The following is a 12,716-nucleotide window of genomic DNA, read 5'->3' on the forward strand; positions in this document are numbered from 1 at the left end:
GCAGGGTCACTTGCAACTGGTCATTTGCAATTTATCTCAGTATCAACAAAACAAAACAAAAACAACATCTCCAAGGTAACTGCTAGATGCTCAGATAGAACAGTTTGCTTCTGGGGGAAGGTGGGGGAGCAGGGGTAGAGAATTTGTCAGCATAAGCCTCACCCTGCCTCCAGTCTGCCTTAGTAGAAATTCTGAGGCAGCACACTCTGTGGTCAGGTATTGTATTACTTCCTCCTTTGCATTTTTGCAAAACTTTCAACAAAGCCAGTTTCTCCAGGATGAGTGTAAACACCCTTTGGCTTTCTTTTTTCTTTCTCTTTTTTTCAACTATAAATGTCTTGAAGATCATAGGAAACTGCAAATTTGAAGGAAGTCCATCCATTAACTTGTGTCTTGCTACTATTTGCTTCTCCCCCACCACCTTTTTTTTTTTTTTAAAAAAAAAGCAACTGAAAATATAAAACCCATCAGAGTTAGAGATTTGAAATAAGACTGAGAATTTTATGTTAGACTGTGGGAGGCCATTCTCGCACATGATTTGAATTACCTCCCTGGCTGGAGGAGACCTGTTTAGGCACAACTGTGTCAGAGCTTTCCCCACCCTTCTCCAGGTCTGAGGGTTTGTCAGAACAGAGACTTGTCTGGCCACTACACCGAAGACCCAATCGTCTCTCCTGACCCAATGTCCAGGGAGTGGACTTTTATTGGGGAACAAAAAATCCTGGGGAAAATCCCATCCAAAAAAGATTAAGAGGAGCAGCATCCCAAGGTCAGGGGAGGCGATTGGGCCTTTGGGGTAGTGGCCAGACACGCCCCTGCTCGGACAAACCCTCAGACCTGGAGAAGGGTGGGGAAAGCTCTGACACAGCTGTGCATAAGGGCCTCTAGTCCAGACAGCGAGGTAACTCAAATCACGTGTGACGATGGCCTCTCACATTAGACCTGACACTTTCTCACTATGTTTGGGATACTTCTCTGATTCACTTTTCCTTATGTGTAAACAAAAATTCTAAACCTAATTCCTTTTAGACTTGGGTAGAACACAATTTACATTTTTTGCAAACTTAGTACAGATGCCCAGTGTCTCCTAATGTCCTTTCTACTTTTTTCAGAGACCCGTTTATTTACTCATTACAATCTTCAAGAGAAGTCCTGTTTCTCTTTCTGTGATTCCATGAAAACACAATGTCTGAGAACTTACTTTGCATCCAACTAGCTGTTTGTTTGCTGCTGGAGATGACAGAGATGAAACAAACACCATTATTGCTGCCTGGGATGTATGCTTCTACTAACACTGTATTACAGCGTTTCCACTAACTAATTAATCTCCTGCTCTGTAGACCCCCTCCTCTGCCCCCTCATTTCTTAATCTATCTCTTTCCATCCCTTTCTCTATCTCTTGCTATCAAAAAACAACAACAACAACAAAACCAAAAACCTGACATTTGAATATGAACTCTCATTTACCTAAAGCACTTTCAGGAGACAGGAATTCTAGTTGCAGGAAATATTACATAATTCCAAAAAGACACATCAGCAATAAATGAAGTTTGAGAATGTCAGTTGTATGAAAGTCAAGTCTAAAGGCAAATAATGAAAGTTCTGCTATGAATTTAACCATGTAGAGATTTTAGATTCTAAAACTCAGAAGAAACTGCTAGAGATTTCATTCTTCTATCACTGACTGGACGTGAAACACTCTGTTGTTATTACAAGGGAATTAAAGTGAGACAATTTAAATATGTGCAAATCTACTTGGTTTGATATTTTTATGATTTATTTGTCTATATTGTAACATAACTCAAAACTGAATTATTCTTATGTTCTCCAACTTTTGATATGTGTAATCCCTATCCTTACTCCCATATTACCTACTGGCTGGATAACACTTTGGTGGCATTTGGATTTCAGGATCTGATCTGAACTTATATTGCCAACGTCATCTAGTTCTCATAAAAACCATTTGAAAAATCTTTAAAGACAGAATCCATGAAGTATTCATAGGACACCTGAAACCCAAGAAATGGGTAACCTGGTAAGTTCAAAGTGCCAGCAAGTGAAAAGAAAGAGGTTGCCTGGAGAGGTGGTGCACACCTGTAATCCCAGCAATTTGGGAGGCTTAGGCAGGAGGATCACAAATTTGAAGTAGGACTCGGCAATCTCGGCAATTTAGTGATGTACCTGAGCAATTTAGCAAGAACCTGTCTCAAAATATATAATAAAGCAAGGTCTGGGGGTGTAGATCATTTGTAAAGTGCCCCTGGGTTCAATCCCCAGCACACACACAAAAAAGTTAAGTAGGTCTCAAAAGAATTACAGGTATGGAATGGATATAGGCATAGGACACTTGCTGGGATAAAATAGGAAAAAAAAATGCTCAATGTGTTTATAATGAAATGCACAACTAAAGGGGTGCTAACTTGGTTTCAAGGTGACTGAAACTTCTAAATAATTTTCCATTTGCCAACCTGTACAAGCTGAAAACATTACCCAGGGAAGTCATATTCTCTAATCTTTGGAGGAGATTGATGAGAGCAATGAAAAAGGAGCACTTTTTCTTTCCAGAGGGTAGAGAAAAGAACCACAGATGATTGCCTGAGCTGCAGAACCAGAGCCTGCATCAGGGAACATCCCCCACAGGGTCCAGGGCCTGCACAGCATCTGGGCTTTCTGTTCAGAGCACCCACATGTGCGCTACTCCTGGATGACCACCATCACTCACCTTTCTAAGTAGGAGAGCTTTGGTGGATGTTATTCTGTTCTTCTCCCAGTATTAGAGTGTGGGCAGAGGGGGGAAATGGTTCAGAAGTCTTCATTTCAAGAGGAACCACACTGAGGCAGGGATCATTATAAAATCCTGAACTTGAAGTATACTGCCTTGACCAAATGGGATTTTGGGGTGTCCTTTAGGAAGAAGCAGCAAATACACATTTTTAAAGTCAAAGAAAGAGATCTAAATATTTGTCACTAAAGTGGAGGACTAAATTTGCTAAAGCGAATAGACTAAATTTAATAAGGTAATAAATTATACAATGATTCCCACTTTTTCCCTCCTTCCTGTTTCCCTTTGTATTATTTCCCACAATGTTGCCTAGTGACACTCCATTGGTGGAGTGTACTTCTCTTTCCCAATGACACCCAACCTGGCCATGCAACTTTCTTTGACCAATGATGCATGAGTGGAAATTTCAGAGGACAGTTCTGGGAGTGGCATACATCTGTGATCCCAGGGACTCAGGAGGCTGAGGCAGGATGATTGGTTGAAAGCTTGATGCCAGCCTTGGCAATTCAGCGAGGCCCTGAGCAAATTATGGAGATCCTTTTCTCAAAATAAAAATTAAAAGGTCTGGGATGTGGCTCAGTGGTGAAGCACCCCTGGACTCAATCCCCAGTATCAAAATAAATAAATAAAAAATAAACGTTTTAAATGCCATTAGTGCTTCGGCCAGCTCTCTTTTTCTCTTCCCTCTCAGTTAAGAAGGGGTTATCCCCATGGAGGCTGACCCTCCAGCCTTGCTCCTGGAATGGAAGGACGGCTACAGCCAACGTGCAGCCAACCTAGGGCAGAGGGTGCTCACCAGACTGACAGAGAAGCAGAACCAGGAATGAAGGACAATGTGCAGATGTTAAAATAGCATTAAGCCTCATGCAATTATGGACTCTGGTGAGAGAGTCCAGCTTGGCTGTTTCTTATAAAGGGTGCTAAACTGGGAGTCTCAGGATAGTTGCTCAGGCTCAGAAGATGGACATGAAGTAGGGGAGAGAACAGGGAAAAGTGGAATGGAAAAGGAGCCAGCTAGAACATGCATCTCTGCCTGTCACTGAGAGCCATGTTGGTCTCTTTCCATATCTAAGCCTCAGCCCCCTTTGCCTGGGAAGCTTTCAGGAGAAGCTGATGATCTTGCTTCAGAGTCAGATCACTCCAGGACCAGGATTTATGAAGTCAATGGAAGGGATCCAATAGGGACAGAGCTTTGGAATCGATCCACGCAGTGAGCCAAAGGTGAAAATGTGCATGAGCTGCCACAGAATCTGACCTACATGCACCTCCATGTAATCAGCACAGCCAAGCTGACCCATGGCAAAGCCAGCTTGTGGGGAAACAAGAGTTTATTGCTACAAAACACTAAGATTTTTAGGTGGATTTCTACTGTGGCCTAATTGCTGGGATAAAATGGTTAGCTGCCAACTCCTTCCAGATTATTAGCCCTTCCAGGCTTTGGCCTATACATATCCTTCTGGTTCTGATGAAATTCTGTGCTATGTGTGGCAAAGAGCCTGGCCAGATTTAGGCAACAGAAGATCCTGTCTTTATATTAATAACTACCTACCGTGCACAAGACAGTACCTACTGTGCTAATCGTAGACACTGTAATATCAAACTATAAAAGCTTGGTTCTTATGACCCCAAAGCTTACAGTGGAGCAGGAGAGAAAAATATCAATAAAAACATGGTTCATTAACTGAAATTGTGATGTATGCTCCAAAGGCAAAGCTTAAAGTGCTGTGAAATCTATAACCAGGTCTAAGAGAGTCAGAGAAAGTGCCCAAGAAAAATGCTATTTGGAAAAGAGATGAAGAGATGAAGGAAACAGCCATGTTCCAAGGGCCTGAGGTAGAACTACTCCAGAATAAGCTAGAAGAGCTGAAAGTGAGTTTGCTTAAATTCTAGAAGAAAGATGGGATGACATGTAGTACGAGGCTAGAAAATAGGTACAACTATTTTCACACAAACTAATAAGCCACAGGGATGGTTTTGCAACAGCAAGCCCTTGGCGGGTCTAATCCAAGGAGTGGCATGTCCAGATATTCCTAGTGAAGAGCTTGGAAAATGTATTGGAGAGAGGCCAAGAGACACTTGGAATATTAGCCCCAGAGAATACAGTGGGGCTGGAGAACATGTCACAGTCAGGAGCTACTGATTTCTCCCAATTTTCCAGCCTGAGCCATTACACAGAATGGTGTGCCATCTAATGAAGCACAAAGTTCCCAAGGGAGATGAAATCTGGGGTAGGAGAAAAAATCATGAGTACATGAAAAAGTTAAGTAAAAAGGCCTGTTTGTTCATTGGTTATAGTGTAAGAATTGCTCAGTTAAATCAGCACTCTATATGGGAATTTCCCAGTGTTCTCAAGCATTCTGTGTACCACAGTGCATCCTAAGGACAGTCAGTTCCCGAGGCCCACTTACTTCTATAAGATCCTATGTTATTCCCAACATGTGGAAAGCCTCTGAAACACAGCTCTGGGACACAGGTCTTGGGAGATATTATCTGAATGAAAGTTTCACCAGGACAAATAATTTCAAGAAATTCTAAGATTTTGTTTTCCTCATCTATGGTCACAAGGCCCAATATCATTTTGAAAGCCTATAGAGATGTCTGTTTTTTAAAAAAAGTGTATTTTTTCTAGGATTTTTTTGTACTTAAATTCCCCATATACACTTCCATATGCTAGAGCTTAGTGTTTCTAGAAGTACATCCCACAGGATGCTCTGTTAATAGCAGAGGGCTGAGCATTCTGTGGAATGTACTTCTGGAAACACCAAATTCTAGCATAAGGAAGAAGAAAGGTTCTGAAGTCACAGCTGCCTGGATTTCCATTCATTTGTTCATTGATTCCACAAATACTAATTGATAACCTATCACATGGAGTGCACTATTCTTCATACAGGGAAAAGAGAAATTAGGGAAAATGGTAAAGTTGTCTAGCCTTCTAAAGCTTATTTTCTAAGTGGAGAATGTGTTGATCGTTACCAGGAATGAAGTGCAGGGGATATTGCAAGCTGAAACCTACTAAGGAGGAGCATCAAGTTAGCAAGGAGGTGCTGAATGAGGAGTTGAGGGAGGTGCAGAAGGAAACCCTGTGACTAGTAGGGAGACCTTCTGGGCACAGGGTACACGGAGTTTAAAGATTCCAATCTGAACTAGGATTGAGAGAGCCTGAGGACAGGAGAGATATGGGGAGCCTCAAGCCTGGATACCAGCCCTTTGCAGTGTGGAGAGGAAGCCGCCTTCCCTGCACCTCCAGCTGGAGTGGATGATCATTCAACTTGCTTTCTAGGATACTGTGAAGCTCAAATAAGGCCTCTATGTACAATGCTTACTATAGGACCTGGCTCCTAGAAAACATCTGATAGGACTATTATTGTTTCCCAGTTAAGAGTACAAGCAGGAACTGTCCTACCAGGATTTGAGTCCTGCTGATGGCATTTGCTGCCTGGGTCATGTTCTACAGAAGACTCTGTCATGCAGCAGAACCTCAAAGTTAAAGGGACCCTGAGAACCAATGGCTGAAAACTTTTCTGCCAGCCTCCCCACAGAGGCCTCAGACGAGGTGTGGGCTTGCAGAAAACCGGAAGGAGTGCATCCTGCAGGCTAGTGTTGACTTCATGACTTCCCTCTTCTTTCTTCTCATTTAATTCTTCAAATCATCCTGTGAAGTATGTGATATTATATTTATAGTTGAGAAAATTGCAACTCTAAAAGCTGAATTCCCAAGTCTGAGGCCACATAGCCAATACAGCAGAGAGTTTGAAACTCATTCTGTGTGACTTCAAAACCCACACACCTTCCAGTACCCAATGCTACCTCAATGTTCCCGGAACACATATTTCTTTTATCTCTTCAGTAACACAGAAGTGTGGGGACTCACAAACAGTACCAAGTTCTTTGGGTGCTACTAAAATATAAAGTCTAAAATGCTACCCATCGAGTTTTTTTTTTTTATTCCAACTTTGCTAGGTCGATACATTACCACCATAAAAAGACCTTGCATAAAATCATGCTCCTGTTATTTAATAACATTTTGAACTTAAGAGCATCAATGCATTATCAATATAAGTGATTTGGATAAAGGGCATGACTATGCAGTACTCAGAACTAAATGTCAAAAAGAGGATGAGCAAGTAGAATTTCTTCACTGAAAGATTTCCTCATGTTCTTGCAGCTATAGTGGTGACACATTGGCTTAGAAAAGCACCCTGTAGTGACCATAGTACATTCAGCTGGTCTCAAGGGCTGCAAATCCCCTGCTACTCCTGCAGGAGACTCTGTGAGATCTTGGCCCTGCCTTTATCTTGAATACCACTGGCAGGAGCCTGGCAGGAAGTGTGACCTCACACTGGCTCTGCCTATGTTATGTAGGCGGTTTTTAAAAGAAAACAAGAAGGGGCAGGGTGGGGGGGCGTGAGGCTGCCTTTCCCAAGGACTACACATTCCTCCCTTCTAGGAAACAGTCGCCTGAGCACCAGACTTCTGCACACTGCAGTCATGTGCACAACAAGTATTAGGAGAGGGGATGGAAATTCCTTTTTCAAGAGGCTTCGGCACCTGTTGGCGTTCTGATGTTTTACTTTCAGTTGAAGAACAGCTCAGTCCTCGCTTTCTCTGCTATCAACCACAGGGAGCATCACATTTCCGTAATTATTTTGTCATTTATTAATTGGAAGAAGAGATCAGGGATTCCCTCCGGAAGGAGCACGTATGGGCAAAGTATTTTCCGAGCAACATGTGTTGCTTGGAAGGAACTGGTAAACAGACTCTGTTTTTTGAAAGGTTCTAGAGCTCTAACTGAAGTCGTTTTCACTGTTACTAATTCTCAATTAACTGTCAGCGTACTATCTTGTAGAGTGCCACTGATATTTATAAGACAACAACAAGACCTTACTTTCTGTTGCAGGGTTTGTTGGCTTAAAATGAGCTTAAAGGGCTGGGGACACAGCTCAGTGTGAGCCCTGGGTTCAATTCCCAGTACAAGGGGGAAAAAAATAAACAACACCTAGTGCTTGAAAAATACTAGCATTGGGCAATATAGGGTAATCTATGTTGGACAAATTGATATTATGTTGATCAAAAATGAAAATGACAAATGATATACTAATGTATTAGATTGTAAACAATATATTTTTATTACTAACAAGTGAAATTTACTAATGTGCGTTTTTTAGATTTAGAGATTTTTGTCCAAGGAATGCTAGCAAGTTCATTTAACATCCATGAAGGGTACTTACTGTAAGCTGAGTTCTATAATTCCTATCAAGGTTTTTATATAATTTATTAAAACAATAAGCATGGAGCTTGAGAATCACCTGATGAATTTTATTGTGTTAAAACCACAAAAACAATCCTTTGCACTTCAATAAGTTGGACAGAGGCGGTGACTCAGAAAATCATAGTCCTACTTCACAAAGCTATGAGTAGATTGATATTTACACATTTCAGTGGTCAATAGCAGGTAGATCTATTTGATGAGAGGTAAGTGATTTAAGATTATATAATTTATACACTTTTATGTGTGCTGAATTGGTAAACCAACAAGGTAAATTAAATGCTCACAGGAGCTGAGATCTGAAATCTTCCCAGTGTTATGCTATTTTTAGTGCAATGATGCTTATGCTATTTAGGAATGTCCAGCCTGATATCAGACTGATATTAACCATAAAGAAAGCCCTGACCCTCTGTGACTACCTGTCAGTGGCTCAAGTTGTTTGGGCAAAAGACAGACACCCTCCCGAGCACAGCTGGAAACTTGATAATGAAGTTGATCTGTGCTGGATGGTTTAAATACGAATCAGTTTGTTTGGAGTTTTCTGGAAGCAGTCATTTTTCAGACTTCCTGGTTAAATAACTCACTTTCATTATTATATTTGGATGACAAATCAACCTTTGTAAGTCTGGCTTTCCCAAGTAAGACATTATCCTTATTTAAAGAAAAAGATGATTCAGTGTCCCAAGACAATGGAAGACAGAACACAAAATCACTGAGGCAGATACAACCTTACAGAAACCCCACAATCTGGTCTCCTGCCTTCAATCCTATATCTCTGTACTATTTCAGTAAACAAATCTGACTAGTGCAATTAGTAGATGCCATCTGTTTTGGCATCATTTTTCCATTTTTGATATATAGTCCATCTTTTGCTTTTTTTTTTTTAAACATCTTTTGCAGAAAATCTGTGAAGTTTGAACAAGCGGCCTTCCCAAGATGTACCGAATATCTCAACTGATGTCAACACCAGTAGCAAGTAAATGTAGGAGAACTGCTATACGCAATTATCTTTTGAACGATTAGACGCCTTTTAGCAATTTCCTTGCTTTGATTTTGCTGATACTTAGACCATTAACCATCTGTCAGTAGCTTAGCTTCTTAAATGCCAGTGTGCGCCACCGTGATGATTTTGACTTCATTTCTTTCCTTGAGAGAAATGTGGTATTTTTTTTTTCGTAGAAAAAAATTCACTACTTTTTTAGATGCCTGTGCATAAATGTGAAAGGAGATTGTTTATCAGCTACTATTAAGATGCAAAACTGTCTATAAAAAATGCTGAATGATTTTGATAGCTACTTGCAGAAAATAAGGGCGTTGTTAAAAAACGGTAGTGGTTTCAAGTTTCTTCCTTCCTCTTGTTATTTTCTCCCCAAACCTCGATTCTAACCCTCCTTCACACACCCACGATTTTCTCCTGACAAATCAAACAGCCCAATCTGAAAGTCTAAATTCCTTTCTTTGTCTTGGTGATTGTCAGTCATGGAATCCAGTCTCTTGGAGCCTGTCTGTTATAAGTATTGACACCTCTCTGCACAGTATTAAGTGCTGTTTTGGAGTTTAGAATATTAATCTGTAGCAATTCTCCCCAAGGGAAGTTGCCAGGTCCACTGTTAAGCTGGACTCAATGAATAGGTGACTTTTTGTTTTTTTTAATGAGGAATACTCATTGGCTTCGAACATTGGAAAATTGCATATTTAAAAACAAAACAAATGAAACATCTTTAATGTGTTCTGCTCACAACTTTACAGAACTTTCTTAGAATGCACTAAGGAGGGAGAATTGGGGCTGATGACTGAATTTCTCAGGTTACTGAGTAAACTACAGTAACTACAGTAAGTCTTTGGGCGATTGACATTGGTCTCTTCCCTACTCGATGCTTTCTTCCTTCCTTTCACAAGCTCATTTGGATGCCAAGGACTTATTATTGCCTCATCTTACACTGAGGAACCTCTAAAGCACTGCTGTAAGAAGGGACAGAAACTTCTGTCCCTTCTTACAGCAGTGCTTTAGAGCCCCAACATCCTTTCTTTCTTTCCATGGAGACCTGGTGACAAGTTGTGTTGGGCTGATTAGTAGCAAGGCTGGGCTAGCTGAAGTCTTCTTGCTTAGGCTGAGACACCAACCGTCTCATTGCCACCATTGTCAGGATCCTGTGTCTTGGTGAGGTGCCATGAATTCGTCTCCCATTTGCATTGCAGGCTCCACCAGGTCCAACAGAGAATGTACTGGAGAGCTGGCTCCCTCCTGCATTTTCCCAAGGTATGCCGCCAAGCTTTTCACCATGAAATCAAATTCCCTTCCTGTATGTCTTATTTTGTCCTGATTTGAAAATATCATTTGAGCGATCATCTGGTTTCTGGTTTTGATGTGGTTATATATTTTCAAGCACAAACAAAACAAAAACTAATCTGAGGATGGATTTTATTTTTGATTTTTGATTTTTTTTTTTTTAGTGTGAATGTGCAGGCAGATATAAATTGTTTCTTTCTTGAGTGGAAAAGCTATAGTGAATACTGATGAGTGGTTACTTTTTCTCACATCAATGGTTTCTCTCTTTTTATTTGTTTGGGTTTTTTTGAGATATACATGACAGTAGAGTGTATTTTGACGTATTATACGTCCGTAATGGTCTCTTAAATATGTCTTCCTAGCTCATGTTATAAAGCCATATTATTTTACACCAATGCATAAGCTGCCTAAGTTTCACACTTCACTCACACAAGTAGATGCTACCATTTTGTTCAAGTACTACACAGACTTTTCTTTTCTTTCTCCCTCCTTCCTTCCTTCCTTTTTTTCCGGACCCTCAGAAGTTTAACTTTCCCATGCATTTTGTGAAATGTGCCCATAAAGGGGTCAGTCACTGATATTAGAACTTGCCCCTTCCAGTTAATTAATTCTAGGGTTCCTGAGCTACCAAAAGAGTCAGCTCTGGTTGAATGAACAGAACTGTGGACAGAGCACATGCTTTAGAGTCAGATCAACTAGGTCCACCCACATCATAGCTCTGCCACATACAAGCTGTGTAAAATATCCAAGTAATTTGCCCTTCTGCATCTCATTTTTTCCCTGCTGTACAAGGTTGTGAACAGTGATACTTATATTTAGAGAGATTAGCGAAGAGCAGACAAAAAAAATGTGGGTCCAGACCCATGAAAAGTTCCAATAAATAATACCTATTTAAACAGCATTTCCTTAAGAACTTGGGTGAATATATTAATCATGGATAGGCTTTTAAATTGAAAACAAAAGGGATTCAGCGGAGCATGAGGGAGATACATAGAAGAAGGGTGTGTTCAAGTCCCCTCCAGCCTCAGAGGGCTCATTCCCTCACCCACTCAGCGGCCATCCTTAAGGAGCTCATTAGTGCTCCATCGATGTGGGATTAATTGTATGCTGCACTGTTTTTTACACCCTAGAAGTGTTTGTCCCTTCACCAATGCCAGTCAATCTTTGTGATACCCTAGAAAGCTGAGCTCCAGGCTCTTCCAAAGCCTGGTCAGTCACTTCTCAAAGCAAGACAAGACATGGTCTTTGGGCAGTTGAGTTAGTTGTTGGCTTTGAGTGAGGTTGGAGTCCTGAATCCAGCTGGAAGGGACCTTGTAGGAAAACTCAGCTTTTGCAATTATTACTGCAGAACTGAAGAGTTACATCAAGATCTAGAGGTAATTGTGCTACACCTCAAAGTGTTGGGGGAAGCAGCTCTTTCTTACTATAGTGTGGGTGTCTGGAAAAACATCTCTATTTTGTCTACAATCAAGACAGAGGAGACAAAGTTAAGAGGAGTAGAAAGGGGAGACACCTGGGGTGCAAGAGACTGCTGTTGACTCATGTTCAAGGTTGAAACCTTGGGAGTTAGAGGGCTCATGGAAATGCAGGTCTGGAAGTCTGTATCTCCTACATGTCCAGTGCATTAGAGTCACCCGGTTGATTTTTGTTTGTTTGTTTGTGTGTGGTTAGGCAACTGAACCCAGGGTCTTACGCATGCTATGCAAGTGCTCTACCATAGAGGAACATTCCCAGCCCTTTTAAAAAGGAAAATTAACTTTGAGACAAGGTCTCATTAAGTTGCCTAGGCTGGCCTCAAACTTGGAATCCATCTGCCTCAATCTCCCAAGAAACTGGGATTTCAGATGTGTTCCAGATTAATTCTTGAGGAGGGAAAATGGTATAGAGGAAAAAATCACAAGGTAGGAGACAAAAGATGTATATTCTTATTTTGCCTCTTCCAATCACAAGTCTTAAGATCTTGAACAATTAACTATCCTACTGGAGTCTCCATTTTCTAAACTACTAAAAAGGGGAACAATAACCAAAAATGAGGTGGGTCAGTGCATATCTGCAAAATCCTGGTGATTCCCAAGAATCTCTACCTGTACTGTTCAAAATTTTCATCACAGGTTTGAATTAAGGACATATTAATTCCAGGGATAACAGTTTTGAACAACATTATGTAAATACATTAAAAATGTCATGGTATAATCCAAGTCCTCCCAAATACCAAAAGCGCAAAACTCGGGGTTGTTCAAATACTAGGCAATAGATTTAGTTCACAGCACCTGGATGATGGAAGATAGAGGTATTAACCTTCCATGTAATGATGAAATGATGATATTTTATCTTCATAGCAACTCTACAAGGTTGGCTTTGGGTAAAGCTTGTTGTAT

General features: G+C 40.8%; 1 protein-coding gene across 8 annotated transcripts in view; it reads left to right on the top strand.

The window, feature by feature from the left end:
• The first annotated feature begins 7,166 nt into the window (after nucleotides 1-7,166).
• Nucleotides 7,167-12,716, top strand: part of Tmem71 (transmembrane protein 71) — a 37,866-nt gene continuing 32,316 nt past the window's right edge. For 2 of the 8 annotated variants that reach the window (XM_021722339.3, XM_078016696.1), the window contains exons 1-3: nucleotides 7,284-7,419; nucleotides 8,949-9,030; nucleotides 10,248-10,308. In XM_021722339.3, the coding sequence (XP_021578014.2) occupies nucleotides 8,985-9,030; nucleotides 10,248-10,308 (107 nt within the window). In that variant the 5' untranslated portion in view covers nucleotides 7,284-7,419; nucleotides 8,949-8,984. Of the gene's footprint in view, nucleotides 7,531-8,948; nucleotides 9,031-10,247; nucleotides 10,309-12,716 lie in introns of all 8 variants that reach the window. The other 6 variants (XM_040293637.2, XM_078016697.1, XM_040293629.2 and 3 more) reach the window with 4 other exon arrangements.

Source organism: Ictidomys tridecemlineatus, chromosome 7 (assembly GCF_052094955.1).
Source record: "Ictidomys tridecemlineatus isolate mIctTri1 chromosome 7, mIctTri1.hap1, whole genome shotgun sequence".
Classification (NCBI taxonomy): Eukaryota; Metazoa; Chordata; class Mammalia; order Rodentia; family Sciuridae; genus Ictidomys; species Ictidomys tridecemlineatus.